This window comes from Lipotes vexillifer, unplaced genomic scaffold (genome assembly GCF_000442215.2).
Source record: "Lipotes vexillifer unplaced genomic scaffold, Lipotes_vexillifer_v1.1 scaffold543, whole genome shotgun sequence".
Classification (NCBI taxonomy): Eukaryota; Metazoa; Chordata; class Mammalia; order Artiodactyla; family Lipotidae; genus Lipotes; species Lipotes vexillifer.
The window spans coordinates 4002157-4019263 of record NW_006799055.1 but is presented as its reverse complement, the minus strand read 5'-3'; the positions used below and the strand labels follow the sequence as shown (position 1 = coordinate 4019263).

The following is a 17107-nucleotide window of genomic DNA, read 5'->3' as shown; positions in this document are numbered from 1 at the left end:
CTACGCTGTGTTTGGTCTTCACATGTCAACAGTCTTAGAGCGCCGGGGGCTGGGGGACATTCAGAGTTTACAAGGTCATGCTCCACTTAATGACCAAGCTAGTTCATGCTAGGTCTCAGGGCCAATCACTCCTGGTGCAGGGCTCATTTTAAACAGATTCATGAAGCTTTCACGAAAACCCTCTCTGAAATTTGAGTTAGAAAACCCTGGAGAAGGGTACTAAATTTCATCCATTCTAATACACCTTATTTTCATATTTCACCGCCTCCAGAGTTGGGATGTCTTATGATTGTTGACTCTTACAGTTTTAACTGGCAACATTTCCCTTTAGAGGTGTTTGGTGCTGTTGGCTGTCTTTAGTATTTGCTCGCTCTCTCATTTATCTATCATCTGTCCATCCATCTATCCTCCCATGCATCTATTCTCCATCCATCCATCACCTGTCCTCCCTCCATCCATCACTTATCCTCCCATCCATCTATCACCTAACCTCCCATCCATCCATCTATCCTCCCATCCAAACATCTGTCCCTCCATCCGTCTATCCTCCCATCCATCCATCTATCCTCCCATCCATCCATCTATCCTCCCATCCATCCATCCAACTGTCCTCCCATCCATCCATCTATCCACCCATCCATGCATCTATCCATCTATCCACCCATCCATGCATCTATCCATCCATCCATCCATCCATCATCTATCACAGTTTGAGAATTTAAAGTGTAACTTTCAGTTCATGCCTTGAAAATAAATACTTAGTCAAATTAGGTTCCAGGATATTTGTGTCTATCATGAGCCTATGAGTGTTAGGCAGATGCAGTCATCCTGCGTGTGGCTTTGAGGTCCTTTGGAACTGACATGATGCCAGGACCCTGCTGCGCCGTGCTTGGATTTATGCTAACTAGCTGTGTTTCCAGGAGTTGGAAGTTGTCTTTTTTAGCTTAAAAATTTGGCATCAGCTAGTCTAAAGTGAAATTTCAGCTGTATAGCCTTTGTGAATCATGTAGTCGTCACTTCCTTACTATGACTGGATAAAGCATCTATTACATAGTTAGAAAATAGATGTGAAGTTTTCAGAGTCTATAATTTTTTTTCTAACGGAGATAGGATGAGTGAGAACAAAATCCTAGTGCGTGTTCCATTTTAAAGTCGTCGCATTGGGAATCGCTTCCACGGTGAACCATCCGAGTTGGAATTTGGCCGCCCCTCCCCCATGTTTTGTTACCCATTATTTGATCCCTTTAGATCACTTCTGTAGTCTTAGAAGTTTAATTTCTGACAGTGAGTAAATGTGCACTTGCCCACCCCATTCTTGCCCATTGGCAGGCAGGCAAGTCCGGTTTTCAGGTGGGGCTGGGGCAACACGGCCACAGCCCCATTAATGTTCACAGAAAAGTCAGGTGTGTGATTTCCTGATTACCTGCAGCCAGATGCTCCCCTATAGGCTTGGGGCACTTATGTTCCCTTATTGGGGACTGAGTTAATTTTGAGACAAACTCAGGAATAAAATAGATGAGAAAATACCAGTTGTGCAGTGTACATGCTGAGCATGCCTGGTGTTAGTAATAGTTACTCATTAAATGTTAGCACAGCATTTGTCATATTACTGCTAAGTCCTTTAGGTAAGTTTAATATTCCCTTTGAGATAGGCATTATCCCCTTTTAAAGATAGAACTGAGGCACAGAGATACCAAGTAACTTAGCCTGGGCCACACAGGTGTGAGTGCTGAGAATCTGAGCATGTGACCATGACCCGTGATAATTCAGTTCCCGGAAAGATAGGCGTCAAAAAGATCAGGGAGGGCTTCCCCGGTGGCACAGTGGTTGAGAGTCCGCCTGCCGATGCAGGGGACACAGGTTCGTGCCCCGGTCGGGGGGAGATCCCACATGCCGCGGAGCGGCTAGGCCCGTGAGCCATGGCCGCTGAGCCTGCATGTCCGGAGCCTGTGCTCCGCAACGGGAGAGGCCACAACAGTGAGAGGCCTGCATAACGCAAAAAAAGAAAAGAAAAAAAACATCAGGGAAGGCTTTGCAGATGAGATAGGTTTAAATCTTGAACCTCAAGAATCTGTTTAAGACAAATACGTAAAGAATGAGAATAGCGTGAGTCAGGATGGCCTGGTTTGGGGGAAGATCACAAGGTAAGGCGGAGGCAGCATGTTCCTACCTGTGATGGAGCCTTTCTGAGAAGCATCTGAGGGTCTGGAGGGAAGGGTGCCCAGGTGTGGTTCTGTGGATGAGTCCTTGGTATCCTGGTTCTCAGATGGGGAGGGATTCTGCTCTGAGCATCCTTGACTGAGTCCGGAGCAGACGAAGAGTTCCATTCCTGACGTTACTTTCAAATATTGAGTGACCAGATTCTCCCTGAAATTATTTACAACCAACAGCACACTTGTTGAGGGTTTGGAACCAAGGTGAATCCCACTGAGGGGTAATTTGATGGATCCTAGGTATATGGCTAGTAGGAATCAGTTGTTGTGAACCCTTCCAAAAGTGTCTCCGAAGAAATCTAGGTTGGGATATCTTCGACAATATATGCTTACCTCAGAAAAAAAGACGCTGATTGCGAGTTCCAAGAGAGGTTTGGTTTGGTCCTGTTTTCTGGTGTGAATGATGATTTTATTTTCTTAAAATCAAGTCCTGCTCTAAGGACCATAGATGCTGTAATATTTTAATTTCTTTTGAGTGTTGATTATGCTCAGATAGTAGAAAGACTAAACACTTTTGTGGTGTGCTGTTAACTTCAGCCGTAGTAACAAGTGAAATCCCAGAGGTTCCCTTCTCAGTCATTTTATGGTCGTCTTGTTAGATTGTGAGATTAAAGAAATAGGCCACAATTTACAAGTGTGGATTGACATTTCATAGCTGGCTGCTCTCCAAGAGCTGATCTCATTTTATCCAAAAACATTAGAAATCAAGCACACACCGAACTTGGATTGACATCATTTAATTTGCCATGTTAGTAGCTAAGTCACGTTTAACTGCGTTAAACCTCCATGGTCTGTCTAGAGCAAGTGTTCTGTGTGATAATTAAGCAAAATCTTGCTTCGTTTCCCAAACTAAAAAAAAAAAGAACCTGTTTCTTCTCAGAAAGCTTGAGTTTTGTGTATTTAAATTCATGAAAGTGTCAGTGGTTTTATTTGTTACCCTCTCCCTTGCAACGGCTAGAAAAATACTTTTGAGTTTTTCCATAACATCTTTATGCAGCTTCAGTTGTCAAGTGGCATTTTACTTAAATGGCAAAATATAAAATCAAGCGGGAAGCGATGGCTTAAACATTTCAGCTTGCTTCTGCAACCGCTGTTCATATCAAAAACTACCAGCAAATCCTTTTGTGTGAGTTATACTAAATTTGTAACAGTCTCTATTGCGTGAAGCTGCTGGAAGTTTCTGGGGCAAGGGAAGAAAAATGATGAAAGTTCCAATATCCCTGTTTGCAAATGAAAATAAAATATTGACCTCCCTTCTGCACTTCATCTAAGAATTTATAGAAAGGAAGAATATATTTGTGAGATCTTAGTGGGAAACAAAGTTCAGTTATTTCCATCGTGCTGTGCAGAATTTTCAGTGGCATTCTGGGAAACTCATTTCTACTCGTCACTGTTGTTAAAATACAGACTTGAGCAAGTTTGAAAATGTGTGGAAAATTGTGCTGTGTTTCCTCCCTTTAGTTTTCCTCTCAGAGGTTGAACAGGTGTTTGCCTATGTGGTCCTGTGATTTTAAACTATTCAGTTGTTTTCGCTTTGCAAATGATACGTGAGGTTTTAACCAGCAAAATTATCTCATTCCCTTCACATAACTGTCGTTAACTGCTTGGAATAGATCTTCAAGGTATTGCTTTAAGAAAATGACAGTTAGATGAAAAGTCATAATTTTGTGCTTTAAAATTTGTGTATTGCTTTAAGAAAATGACAGATGAAAAGTCACAATTTTGTGCTTTAAAATTTGTGTATTGCTTTAAGAAAATGACAGTTAGATGAGAAGTCATAATTTTGTGCTTTAAAATTTGTGTTCTCAGGTGGTTTATAATAGTCCTCTCAAATGACACTCATCAGTGAAGGATACACTTCATACATTCCAAAATAAACACAAATATTTATTTTCTACCCCCCCAAAATACCCCAAGGTTTCTCTCATCTTAATTATTGTCTGTCTTGAGTTCTGTTTTGTGCCTGTTAGTAGGGTTTCTTGAGGGTGAAAAGAGGACCTTCTGGGTAGAATTGAGCACGTAAACGCAGCAGTTCTGTGACTTGTCCACTAGTTAAATGCTTGTCTCCTTTTCTAGTTAAATATAGCATCTGTGGGAAGGGGTATTTTGGCTCTTCTGCGGGGGAGAACCCAGACTCCTGTTGCCTAAGCATTGGTTACGGCCCTTCCTTGAGACGGTCACCCGCGTCCTTGTTTTGAAGGTTGACGTTCTTTATGCTGACGACTTGTTCCCTGTTTCTGTGACCATTGGTCCATGATCATTGTCAGGACCACTTCTCTAGGTGTAAGCACTGTTTCTTTGACTTTTCTCAATGAGATAAATTAAGATGGAGCTTGGTGAAAATCACATGTTGATGGCAGCTCTCTTGAGGGGCACCAAGATGGTGGAGGGTGATTTGAAAGAGAGCCCAGGGCCCCGACAGACACCCCTGGACTTGGGGTTGGCTGGGGCCGCCGCCTCGTTCTCCCCAGAGTGTGGGGAGAAGGGGAAGAGTCCGGAGAGGCTCTTACCTTGGTCGTGGTGTCACCAAGTATCTCCAGCTGTCACGCGTGTACTGCAAAGTCTGAGTAGGAAAGAGCTTCATAGAAAATACGTTTGCCTTCCGGGAGGAAAAGTGGAAAAAGGGTATCTTGCTGAAATTAACCTACAGAGATACCATTGTCTAAAAATGTAATGGGAATTGTTAAGAATTAGCATTGGGATACTCTTGACTCAGATTTATTTCTTGAAATGGGGGTTGCTTTGAGCTTTCGCAGGAAAAGTGACTCTCTGGGTATCATAGGCTTCCTTAGAAGCCTGCTGTGAGAATTACCTGCCTTTTTAAAAAGCAAGTGAGGGACCTTGATATCACAGTAGGCACGTTTATGCTGCTTGAGTAGCACCGTTGATTCCGTTTGTCTTCCTAAAGCATTTGCTGTTATTTTAGAGAACCCAAAGCTCATCCTAACACAAAGATAACAGGGATAATGAAAATCCACAGAAAATTGATCAGTGTTTATTTCAGCCATTAGTTATGAAGACCCTCCCGAGCAGCGCTACTAGAGCTGTCTGCAAAAGTCAGAATCCGTGTAAACTTTTCCTCCCCACACTTGCTCAATTCCTCTGTGTGAGCCCATAGGCTAAACATGGTGATAAGGAAGGTACAGGAAGGGAGGCTGAATTCAGGGGACCTTGAACGTGGTGAGTTCCTGGTGGGGATGGTAAATTCACGTATGTTGCTCTTTCTTTTACTCTAGGCTATTCCTGCCGGTTGGTGTCACAGAACATGGCCCTTATCCTACTGAAGGAGGATTCTTTGGACGTAAGTAGCTTTTAAAAAGTTGTATTTGATATCAATGTGTTAAACCCTTTGTTTCTGCTATGACTAATAATCAGGATTAAAATTTTTTTTTTCCTAAAAAAACAATTATAAAACTACTCAGTGTGTTTTCTCTTTTTATTTATGAACGGATGTCATAAAGTCATTTCTTTAAACATCACAATGGTAAGCTCTACCTCTGGCACCAGATATAGGAATTTATGTATGTTTTTAGGTGATGGCCATCATTGAAATTCACTTTGTCTTCAGATGCAGCTACAGTTTCTGTCATATTAGAGGAAGGAGAGAAGCTTTTTGTGAGAAGCACACTCCATATATAAAAAAGTCTTTCTGGCTAGCTGCATGGTTGAAAGCATACTCTCCCAGTACTGATAAAATGGACATTAAGAATTTGCAAGGTCTGGAGAATAATATACATCCATGTTAGAGTTATGGTTTGGAAAACGTATGATATTGATGGTTGCAATATTTGTAAACTTATTTGCTTATCATTCTGTGATTCTAAGAATGTTCCTCACTTTGGCAAATCCTAAGAATCCTAAGTAGATGACTTTATACTCTTGATTAAGGGGTACCATGGATGTTAAGAAATGCATTAAGAAGTACAATAAATATTCCAAACTGATATAAAAAACAGTAAGCCCAGAAAATTGCTTGGTGATAACACATTATTTTATTCACCTAGAATGGTGCATTTAAAATGGGGTAGTTTTAATCTGGTTTGACTTCCTGTTAGGATTTCCATTAAGGGGTGATGTTCAACTCCTGGTGGTTGCTAGGAGACTTGTAGGAGTTTCTTTGTAGTACAAACACTAAAGATCATATTCAGGTGTCAGGAGTTGATGACGTTTACGTGGTAATAGGATGCACAGGCTCTTAGTTCCCCAACATCCTAGTGCCACCAGCTCACGGAGAATGGTACAAATATGTACCCACCCCGTCATGGCCTAAAGCTGCTGCTGAGACCCTGGTTGGGAGCTGATTTGAGAGTCACCAGTGACCTGCTTTGGTGGTTTGACATGAAGATAGGAGCTCAACAGTGAGATTCCACCTGTAGGTCGTTTAACAAGAGCTTGTTCCTGGCAGGCACCTACGGCCACACTCGCAGTCAGCGCCTTCTATTTAAGTGCCACTGCTCAGAGCAGATGGCAGGGTTAGTTACACTTGTAAAGTGAGGCTCTGATGGTGAAGTGAACAAGACAGGTACCAAGGAAGTGAACCACGAATCAGAAGCACTGGACCTGGCTTCCTTACCTCATCTCCTGTGTTAAGTCTGAGGGAATTAAGGGGGTCACCTCAACGACCATCGATTACCTGGCATCCACCCCCTTCAGTTGACCTGTACGTAGGTCCAGGCTAGGACCCCAAATGCTTGTCAGTGCTCAGGATTTATCCCTGTTTTGAGTGTTTCAACTGTTACCAAAATAACATCTAAGCTCTGTAATACAGAGATCAGTGGTCTTGGAAACAAGGTGGGTGACAAAGTGCACCCCAGGGGGACACTAGATGATATATTAAGATACCAGTAGAAAATGTCATTTTTTTCCCTCTCTCTTTTTTTTTTTTTTTTTTTTTTTTTTTGGTTAAAAAAAGTACTGTGCAATCACAGTGTTGCTGATAGCACATGGATTGGCTCTGGCACACCCAATCCTGTTTCTGGTGTGCTAACCAGGGATGGGTCTGGGAGGAAGGGGAGGAGGGAGGCGTGGGGTCCCACAAATAAGAAGGGGTGACGCTGGGACCCTCTTCCATTTGCTTGAAGCTCATTGTGAAATCTTTTTGCCATTTGTGTTACTGGTTAAATGGGTTTACAGACTAAGTTTTGGTTAAACTGACTCTTACAAGGTGCTCGCTTGAAAAGATTTCTGTTTTTTAAAAAAAAAAGGTATTGAGATTACAGTAGTGTAAGCAGAAGTTGCAATGGTGTGGCCTTGCTGGCCACGCACGCTGCTAGTTTAAGTTTTCTTCGGCTGCTTGATGAATTAAAACAGTGATCAGATCTGACAAGCTACACAAATTTCAGTATTATCCCTAAGGCTACTATCATTAATCATGATTCTTGCCCTAAATGTATGATGGTATGTTGAAACCTTAGCTGTTGCAAAACGAAGCTATGAATTAGTGAGACTTTAAAAACAAAGAATACCGAGTATGAGAATAAAAATCTACAATGTTATCAGCAGTTTATAAAAAACATGTAATATTCAAATCAGTTACCCTCTCAAATTTCACAGCACCTACTGCTGGCTTTTTTTTGTTTTTTTTTTTTTTTTTTTTTTTTTTGGCTGCATTGGGTCTTCGTTGCTGAGCACGGGCTTTCTCTAGTTGTGGCGAGTGGGGGCTACTCTTCATTGCGGTGAGTGGGCTTCTCATTGCGGTGGCTTATCTTGTTGTGGAGCATGGGCTCTAGGTGCATGGGCTCTAGGTGTGTGGGCTTCAGTGGTTGCAGCACGTGGTCTAGGGTTCACAGGCTTCAGGAGTTGTGGCACACAGGCTCAGTAGTTGTGGCTCGCGGGCTCTAGAGCACAGGCTCAGTAGTTGTGGCTCCGTGGCATGTGGGATCTTCCCGGACCAGGGATCGAACCCGTGTCCCTTACATTGGCAGGTGGATTCTTGACCAGTATGCCACCAGGGAAGTCCCACCGCTGGCTACTGAATGCTAGACATCTTTTGATATTTGTTAGTAAAAGACAATAAGGGCCAAGCCATTTGAGGATCATTTGTTGTTTGTGCTGCAATAATTAAAATGAGTATGGATGGAGACATACAGAAAATTTTGCCAGCATTTTCTAAGAAACAAATGATTGAACTAACCATGAAATTTATTTGGAGGAAAGTGCAGTTGTTTTTAACACGTTAACCTATAGAATACACAAAAAACTTGTTCTGATGAGCCATTGAAAGAAAGATGAATTGGTAAGGATATATTTGAGCAAAATAGTCATTCTTTAACCCAGAGTTTTATGAAATAAGTACGTGTAATCAGTGATAGAATGAAAATGTAATCATGTAAAATTCATTAATGGCATGTATGGCAGAGACTACACTTCTCAGCATCCCTGGGTCTGGGTGTGGCCGTGAGATTTAATTCTCGCTGGTAGAAATGTGACCAGAAGGTAGAGCCTTGCAGGGAGCCCACTGGCAGATCAGGAATGAGGTTTGTAGAATCCCCACTCCTGTATCACAAGCTGAGTGTGGAAGGGTAGGTTGGAGGCTGAGAGATGTTAATTCAGTAACTGGTACAGAAACGAATTTGAAGTATAGAAGAAGTTAAAACAGGAAATTAGGTGCTTGCCAAATTATTGGATAATCCTGAAGGAGCAGAAGTCAGCAAGGTAGGCTTCAAGTTCATACGTCTGTGGCTCTGTTCCCAAGGTCAGGACTCTGTTCTGCTTCCCCAGGGGACTTGAGGAAATCACAGCTGATGGTCCAGCTGCCTTGCACCTGTGAACCTGGGAGTGGGTGAGAGAATGTGGAAAACTTCCCCTGTATGAAAAGGAATTCCTCTGTCTCCACAATCTTAAGCAAGTGTATCTTGTTGCTAGAATTCATCCAGAATCCTGCTGATAAGGGAGTCTGGGAAATGTGGCTTTTAGCTTTCCAGTCCCTGTGAGATATATATATATATATATATATATATAAAGAGGGTGAAAATAGATGCTGAGAGTCAATCAGTAAACAGTATCTAGCACTGACTCACTTATAAGCAAGAAGTGGGAATCAGGAGGACACAGAATGCTATAGGATCCCACGGATATGGTTGATGTTTCACAAGTTAGACCTTTAACATACGCTAGGTTCTTTACGGTACTTTGTAACGACATGCAGGGTGACCATGGACATCTTGTGGACCTCAGAAGTTTACTCTTTTATTTCCATTGTTTTTGTCCTCATGACAAAGAACCTGACAGTCATCAGGCTTTAAAGTGATGCAGAATTGCATAATGGTAAAGGGAGCCCGCTCTGGGTTGCCTGGATGGGATCACACCCCACCTTCTGTACGTGGAAAAGTCTTTGACCCACAATAAATTCTTAAGTCACAGTCACTATTTCTCTTCTATGTTCTTTATGTCTGTGAGTCCCTATATAGATATAGAGAGAAATATAGAAATACATATACATATACACATATATATATATATATCTGAAACACTTTATGTTTTTCAGATTACTTTCCATTATGGGTTATAACAAGACATTGAATATAGTTCCCTGTGCTATACAGTAAATCCTAAAAGTCCAGTTTCCTAATTTGATCTTCTCTCTGACAGGTGGCTCCATGTTCAGTTACTTAAAATATGTTTAAAATACCTAAATACAGGCACATATTCATAACCACAGGCACAGTGCCATTATTTGTTGCTACAAGAGGTGATGTATATGTGCGCTATGCTGAGGACTTTTTTGGTGGCGCGAGAACACTTTGAAAAGGTACGTTTAGAAATGATTGCCTTAGGTGACTTTGATTGCAGCACATGTGGGTCCCATATCTTAGGCAGTGAACTAAACTGCCTCTCCAGTAACAAATGCTCACATCTGTTGAGTGCTTATTCATGAGTGCCAGGCCCTTTCTGGGAATTAGCTCTCTTCATCCTCCTATTAACTCTTGAAAAAACAAAATTTCACTGCCTTTAAGTCTCGTACTAAAATATATATATATATATATATATTTTTTTTGTTTGTTTGTTTGTTTGTTTGTTTGCAGTACGCGGGCTTCTCACTGTTGTGGCCTCTCCCGTTGCGGAGCACAGGCTCCGGACGCGCAGGCTCAGCGGCCACGGCTCACGGGCCCAGCCGCTCCGCGGCATGTGGGATCTTCCCAGACCGGGGCATGAACCCGTGTCCCCTGCATCGGCAGGCGGACTCTCATCTACTGCGCCACCAGGGAAGCCCTCGTACTAAAATATTTGATTGAAAGTTTCTCTGTTTTTCCTAGAAGCTTGATAATAAATTCCTGAGAATATTTACCTACTTGGTAAGATCACCTTATATTTGTTCTTCAACGTCTTTTTGTGAAGGTAGCAACATTGTGGTATACTAGAAATGTCCCTTGAGCAATTTTTTCCTGATAATTTTAGGCATGTTCAATTAATAATTCCTTTAATCCCTTGAAAGTACTTACATTTATTTATTTATATTTAAAAATTATTTTATTGAAGTATAGTTGATTTACAATGTTGTTAATTTCTGCTACACAGCAAAGTGATTCAGTTAACATATATATATATATTTAACATCTTTATTGGAGTATAATTGCTTTACAATGGTGTGTTAGTTTCTGCTTTACAACAAAATGAATCAGTTATACATATACATATGTTCCCATATCTCTTCCCTCTTGCGTCTCCCTCCCTCCCACCTTCCCTATCCCACCCCTCCAGGTGGTCACAAAGCACCTGTGCTATGCAGCTATAGCTTTCCCCTAGCTATCTACCTTACCTTTGGTAGTGTATATATGGCCATGCCTCTCTCTAGCTTTGTCACAGCTTACCCTTCCCCCTCCCCATATCCTCAAGTCCATTCTCTAGTAGGTCTCTGTCTTTATTCCTGTCTTACCCCTAGGTTCCTCATGACCTTTTTTTTCTGTCTTAGATTCCATATATATGTGTTAGCATACGGTATTTGTTTTTGTCTTTCAAACTTACTTCACTCTGTATGACAGACTCTGGGTCCATCCACCTCACTACAAATAACTCACTTTTGTTTCTTTTTATGGCTAATATTCCACTGTATGTATGTGCCACATCTTCTTTATCCATTCATCTGTCAGTGGACACTTAGGTTGCTTCCATGTCCTGGCTATTGTAAACAGAGCTGCAATGAACATTGTGGTATATAACTCTATTTGAATTATGGTTTTCTCAGGATATATGCCCAGTAGTGGGATTGCTGGGTCGTATGGTAGTTCTAATTTTAGTTTTTTAAGGAACCTCCATACTGTTCTCCGTAGTGGCTGTATCAGTTTACATTCTCACCAGCATTGCAAGAGGGTTCCCTTTTCTCCACAGCCTCTCCAGCATTTATTGCTTGTAGACTTTTTGATGATGGCCATTCTGACTGGTGTGAGGTGATACCTCATTGTGGTTTTGATTTGTATTTCTCTAATGATTAGTGATGTTGAGCATCCTTTCATGTGTTTGTTGGCAATCTGTATATCTTCTTTGGAGAAATGTCTATTTAGGTCTTCTGCCCATTTTTGGATTGGGTTGTTTGTTTTTCTTGATATTGAGCTGCATGAGCTGCTTGTAAATTTTGGAGATTAATCCTTTGCCAGTTGTTTCATTTGCAAATACTTTGTCCCATTCTGTGGGTTGTCTTTTGGTCTTGTTTATGGTTTCCTTTGCTGTGCAAAAGCTTTTAAGTTTCATTAGGTCCCATTTGTTGATTTTTGTGTTTATTTCCATTTCTCTAGGAGGTGGGTCAGAAAGGATCTTGCTGTGATTTATGTCATAGAGTGTTTTGCCTACGTTTTCCTCTAAGAGTTTGATAGTGTCTGGCTTTACATTTATGTCTTTAATCTGTTTTGAGTTTATTTTTGTGTATGGTTAGGGAGTGTTCTGATTTCGTTCCTTCACATGTAGCTATCCAGTTTTCCCAGCACCACTTATTGAAGAGGCTGTCTTTTCTCCACTGTATATTCTTGCCTCCTTTATCAAAAATAAGGTGGCCATATGTGCGTGGGCTTATCTCTGGGCTTTCCATCCTGTTCCATTGATCTGTATTTCTGTTTTTGTGCCACTACCATACTGTCTTGATTACTGTAGCTTTGTAGTATAGTCTGAAGTCCGGGAGCCTGATTCCTCCAGCTCCATTTTTCTTTCTCCAGATTGCTTTGGCTATTCAGGATCTTTTGTGTTTCCATACAAATTGTGAAATATTTTGTTGTAGTTCTGTGCAAAATGCCATTGGTAGTTAGATAGGTATTGCATTGAATCTGTAGATTGCTTTGGGTAGCAACATTCATTTTCAGAATGTTGATTCTTCCAATCCAAGAACACGGTATATCTGTCCACCTGTTTGTATGATCTTTAATTTCTTTCATCACTGTCTTATAGTTTTCTCCATACAGGTCTTTTACCTCCTTAAGTAGGTTTATTCCTAGGCATTTTATTCTTTTTGCAGTGGTAAATGGGAGTGTTTCCTTAATTTCTCCTTCATTGTTAGTGTACAGGAATGCAAGAGATTTCTGTGCATTAATTTTGTATCCTGCTACCTTACCAAATTCATTGATTAGCTCTAGTAGTTTCCTGGTAGCATCTTTAGGATTCTCTATGTATAGTATGTCCTCTGCAAAGAGCAACAGCTTTACTACTTCTTTTCCGATTTGGATTCTTTTTATTTCTTTTTCTTCCCTGATGGCTGTGGCTAAAACTTCCAAAACTATGTTGAATAATAGGGGTGAGAGTGGACAACCTTGTGTTATTCCTCATCTTAGAGGAAATGCTTTCAGTTTTTCACCATTGAGAACGATGTTGGCTGTGGGTTTGTCATATATGGCTTTTATTATGTTGAGGTAAGTTCCCTCTATGCCTACTTTCTGGAGGGTTTTTATCATAAATGGGTGTTGAATTTTGTCAGAAGCTTTTTCTGCATCTATTGAGATGATCATATGGTTTTTCTCCTTCAGTTTGTTAATATGGTTTATCACATTGATTGATTTGCGTATATTGAAGAATCCTTGCGTTCCTGGGATAAACCCCACTTGATCATGGTGTATGATCCTTTTAATGTGCTGTTGGATTCTGTTGGCTAGTATTTTGTTGAGGATTTTTGCATCTATTTTCATCAGTGATATTGGCCTGCAGTTTTCTTTCTTTGTGACATCTTTCTCTGGTTTTGGTATCAGGGTGTTGGTGGCCTCATAAATGAGTTTGGGAGTGCTCCTCCCCCTGCTATATTTTGGAAGAGTTTGAGAAGGATAGGTGTTAGCTCTTCTCTAAATGTTTGATAGAATTTGCTTGTGAAGCCATCTGGTCCTGGGCTTTTGTTTGCTGGACGATTTTTAATCACAGTCACAATTTCAGTGCTTGTGACTGGTCTGTTTATATTTTCTATTTCTTCCTGGTTCAGTCTTGGAAGATTGTGCTTTTCTAAGAATTTGTCCATTTCTTCCAGGTTGTCCATTTTATTGGAATATAGTTGCTTGTGGTAATCTCTCATGATTCCTTGTATTTCTGCAGTGTCAGTTGTTGCTTCTCCTTTTTCATTTCTAATTCTATTGATTTGAGTATTCTCCCTTTTTTTCTTGATGAGTCTGGCGAAGGTTTATCAATTTTGCTTCTCAGAGAACCAGCTTTTAGTTTTATTGAACTTTGCTACCGTTTTCCTTCATTTCTTTTTCATTTGTTTCTGATCTGATCTTTATGATTTCTTTCTTTCTGCTAACTTTGGGTTTTTTGTTTTTTTTTTGTTCTTCTTTCTCCAGTTGCTTTAGGTGTAAGGTTAGGTTGTTTATTTGAGATGTTTCTTGTTTCTTAAGGTAGGATTGTATTGCTATACACTTCCTTCTTAGAACTGCTTTTGCTGCAGCCCATAGGTTTTGGGTTGTTGTGTTTTCATTGTCATTTGTTTCTCGGTATTTTTTGATTTCCTCTTTGGTTTGTTCAGTGATCACTTTGTTATTTAGTAGTGTATTGTTTAGCCTGCATGTGTTTGTACTTTTTACAGATATTATCCTGTAATTGATATCTAGTCTCATAGCGTTGTGGTCGGAAAAGATACTTGATACAATTTCAATTTTCTTAAATTTCCGAAGACTTGATTTGTGACCCAAGATGTGATCTATCCTGGAGAATGTTCCATGAGCACTTGGGAATAAAGTGTATTCTGTTGTTTTTGGATGGAGTGTCCTATAAATATCAATTAAATCTATCTGGTGTATTGTGTCATTTAAAGCTTGTGTTGCCTTATTTATTTTCATTTTGGATGATCTGTCCATTTGTGAAAGTGGGGTGTTAAAGTCCCCTACTATGATTGTGTTACTGTCAATTTCCTTTTTTATGGCTTTTAGCATTTGCCTTGTGTATTGAGGTGCTGCCATGTTGGGTGCATAAATATTTACAGTTGTTATATCTTCTTCTTGGATCGATCCCTTGATCATTATGTAGTGTCCTTCTTTGTCTCTTCTAATAGTCTTCTTTTAAAGTCTGTTTTGTCTGATATGAGATTTGCTACTCCAGCTTTCTTTTGATTTCCATTTGCATGGAATATCTTTTTCCATCCCCTCACTTTCAGTCTGTATGTGTCCCTCGGTCTGAAGTGGGTCTCTTTACACAGCATACATATGGGCCTTGTTTTTATATCCATTTAGCCAGTCTGTGTCTTTTGGTTGGAGCATTTTATCCATTTACATTTAAGGTAATTATTGATATGTATGTTCCTATTCCCATTTTCTTAATTGTTTTGGGTTTGTTATTGTAGGTCTTTTCCTTCTCTTGTGTTTCCTGCCTAGAGAAGTTCCTTTAGCATTTGTTGTAAAGCTGGTTTGGTGGTGCTGAATTCTCTGAGCTTTTGCTTGTCTGTAAAGGTTTTAATTTCTCTGTGGAATCTGAATGAGATCCTTGCTGGATAGAGTAATCTTGGTTGTAGTTTTTTCCCTTTCATCACTTAAAATATATCCTGCCACTCCCTTCTGGCTTGCACAGTTTCTGCTGAAAGATCATCTGTTAACCTTATGGGGATTCCCTTGTATGTTATTTGTTGTTTTTCCCTTGCTGCTTTTAATATTTTTTCTTTGTATTTTATTTTTGATAGTTTGATTAATATGTGTCTTGGCATGTTTCTCCTTGGATTTATCCTGTATGGGACTCTTTTCACTTCCTGGACTTGATTCACTATTTCCTTTCCCATGTTAGGGAAGTTTTCAACTATAATCTCTTCAAATATTTTCTCAGTCCCTTTCTTTTTCTCTTCTTCTTCTGGGACCCCTATAATTCGAATGTTGGTGCATTTAATGTTGTCCCAGAGGTCTCTGAGACTGTCCTCAGTTCTTCTCATTCTTTTTTCTTTGTTCTGCTCTGCGGTAGTTATTTCCACTATTTTATCTTCCGGGTCACTTATCCACTCTTCCTCAGTTATTGTGCTATTGATCCCATCTAGAGTATTTTTCATTTCATTTATTATGTTGTTCATCATTGTTTGTTTGCTCTTTAGTTCTTCTAGGTCCTTGTTAAATGTTTCTTGCATTTTGTCTATTCTATTTCCAAAATTTTGGATCATCTTTACTATCATTACTCTGAATTCTTTTTCAGGTAGACTGCCTGTTTCCTCTTCATTTGTTTGGTCTGGTGGGTTTTTATCTTGCTCCTTCATCTGCTGTGTGTTTCTCTGTCTTCTCATTTTGCTTAACTTACTGTGTTTGGGGTCTCCTTTTCACAGGCTGCAGGTTCATAGTTTCTATTTTTGGTGTCTGCCCCCAGTGGCTATGGTTGGTTCAGTGGGTTGTGCAGGCTTCCTGGTGGAGCAGACTGGTGCTTGTATTCTGGTGGATGAGGCTGTATCTTCTCTTTCTGGTGGGCAGGACCACGTCCAGTGGTATGTATTGGGGTGTCCTTGACCGTATTATGATTTTAGGCAGCCTCTCTGTTAATGGGTGGGGTTGTGTTCCTGTCTTGCTGGTTGTTTGGCATGGGGTGTCCAGCACTGTAGCTTGCTGGTCGTTGAGTGGAGCTGGATCTTAGCGTGGAGATGGAGCACTCTGGGAGATTTTCGCCGTTTGATATTACGTGGAGTTCGGTGGTCTCTGGTGGACCAATGTCCTGAACTCGGTTCTCCCACGTCAGAGGCATAGGCCTGACACCTGGCTGGAGCACCAAGACCCTGTCAGCCATATGACTCAGAAGAAAAGGAAGAAAGAAAGAAAGGAAGGAAGGAGGGAAGGAAGGTAGTTATTAAAATTTTAAAAAGTATTAAAAATAGAAAATTTAAAAAGTCATAGAAAAAGAAAGGAAGAAGAGAGCAACGAAAGCAAGAAATAAATCTACCAATGATAACAAGTGCTAAAAACTATACTAAAAAAAACACAAAAAAACAAAAAAAAAGTGACAGGCAGAACCCTAGGACAAATGGTAAAAGCAAAGCTATACAGACAAAATCACACAAAGAAGCATACACATGCACACTCACAAAAAGACAAAAAGGAAAAAAATATATGTATCTATTTATTAAAAAAACAGCAACCAAATCTACCAATGATAATAAACTCTAAATACTAAACTAAGATAAACATAAAACCAGAAACAAGTTAGATGCAGAAAGCAAACCCCAAGTCTACAGTTGCTCTCAAAGTCCACCTCCTCAGTTTGGGATGATTCGTTGTCTGTTCAGGTATTCCACAGATGCTGGCACATCAAGTTGATTGTGGAGCTTTAATCCGCTGCTCCTGAGGCTGCTGGGAGGGATTTCCGTTTCTCTTCTTTGTTCTCACAGCTCCAGGGGCTCAGCTTTGGATTTGGCCCCGCCTCTGCGTGTAGGTTGCTGGAGGGCGTCTGTTTTTTGCTCAGACAGGACGGGGTTAAAGGAGCCGCTGCTTCGGGGGCTCTGGCGCACTCAGGCCGCGGGGAGGGCGGGGCATGGA

The 17107-nt window shown here is 40.6% G+C and overlaps 1 protein-coding gene across 3 annotated transcripts in view; it reads left to right on the top strand.

Annotated features, from left to right (window-relative positions):
- The window catches only part of ATP8A2 (ATPase phospholipid transporting 8A2), a 463903-nt gene that overhangs the window by 77108 nt on the left and 369688 nt on the right, over positions 1 to 17107 (top strand). For all 3 annotated transcript variants that reach the window (XM_007471455.1, XM_007471456.1, XM_007471457.1), the window contains exon 23: positions 5450 to 5514. In XM_007471455.1, the coding sequence (XP_007471517.1) occupies positions 5450 to 5514 (65 nt within the window). The remainder of the gene's footprint in view (positions 1 to 5449; positions 5515 to 17107) is intronic.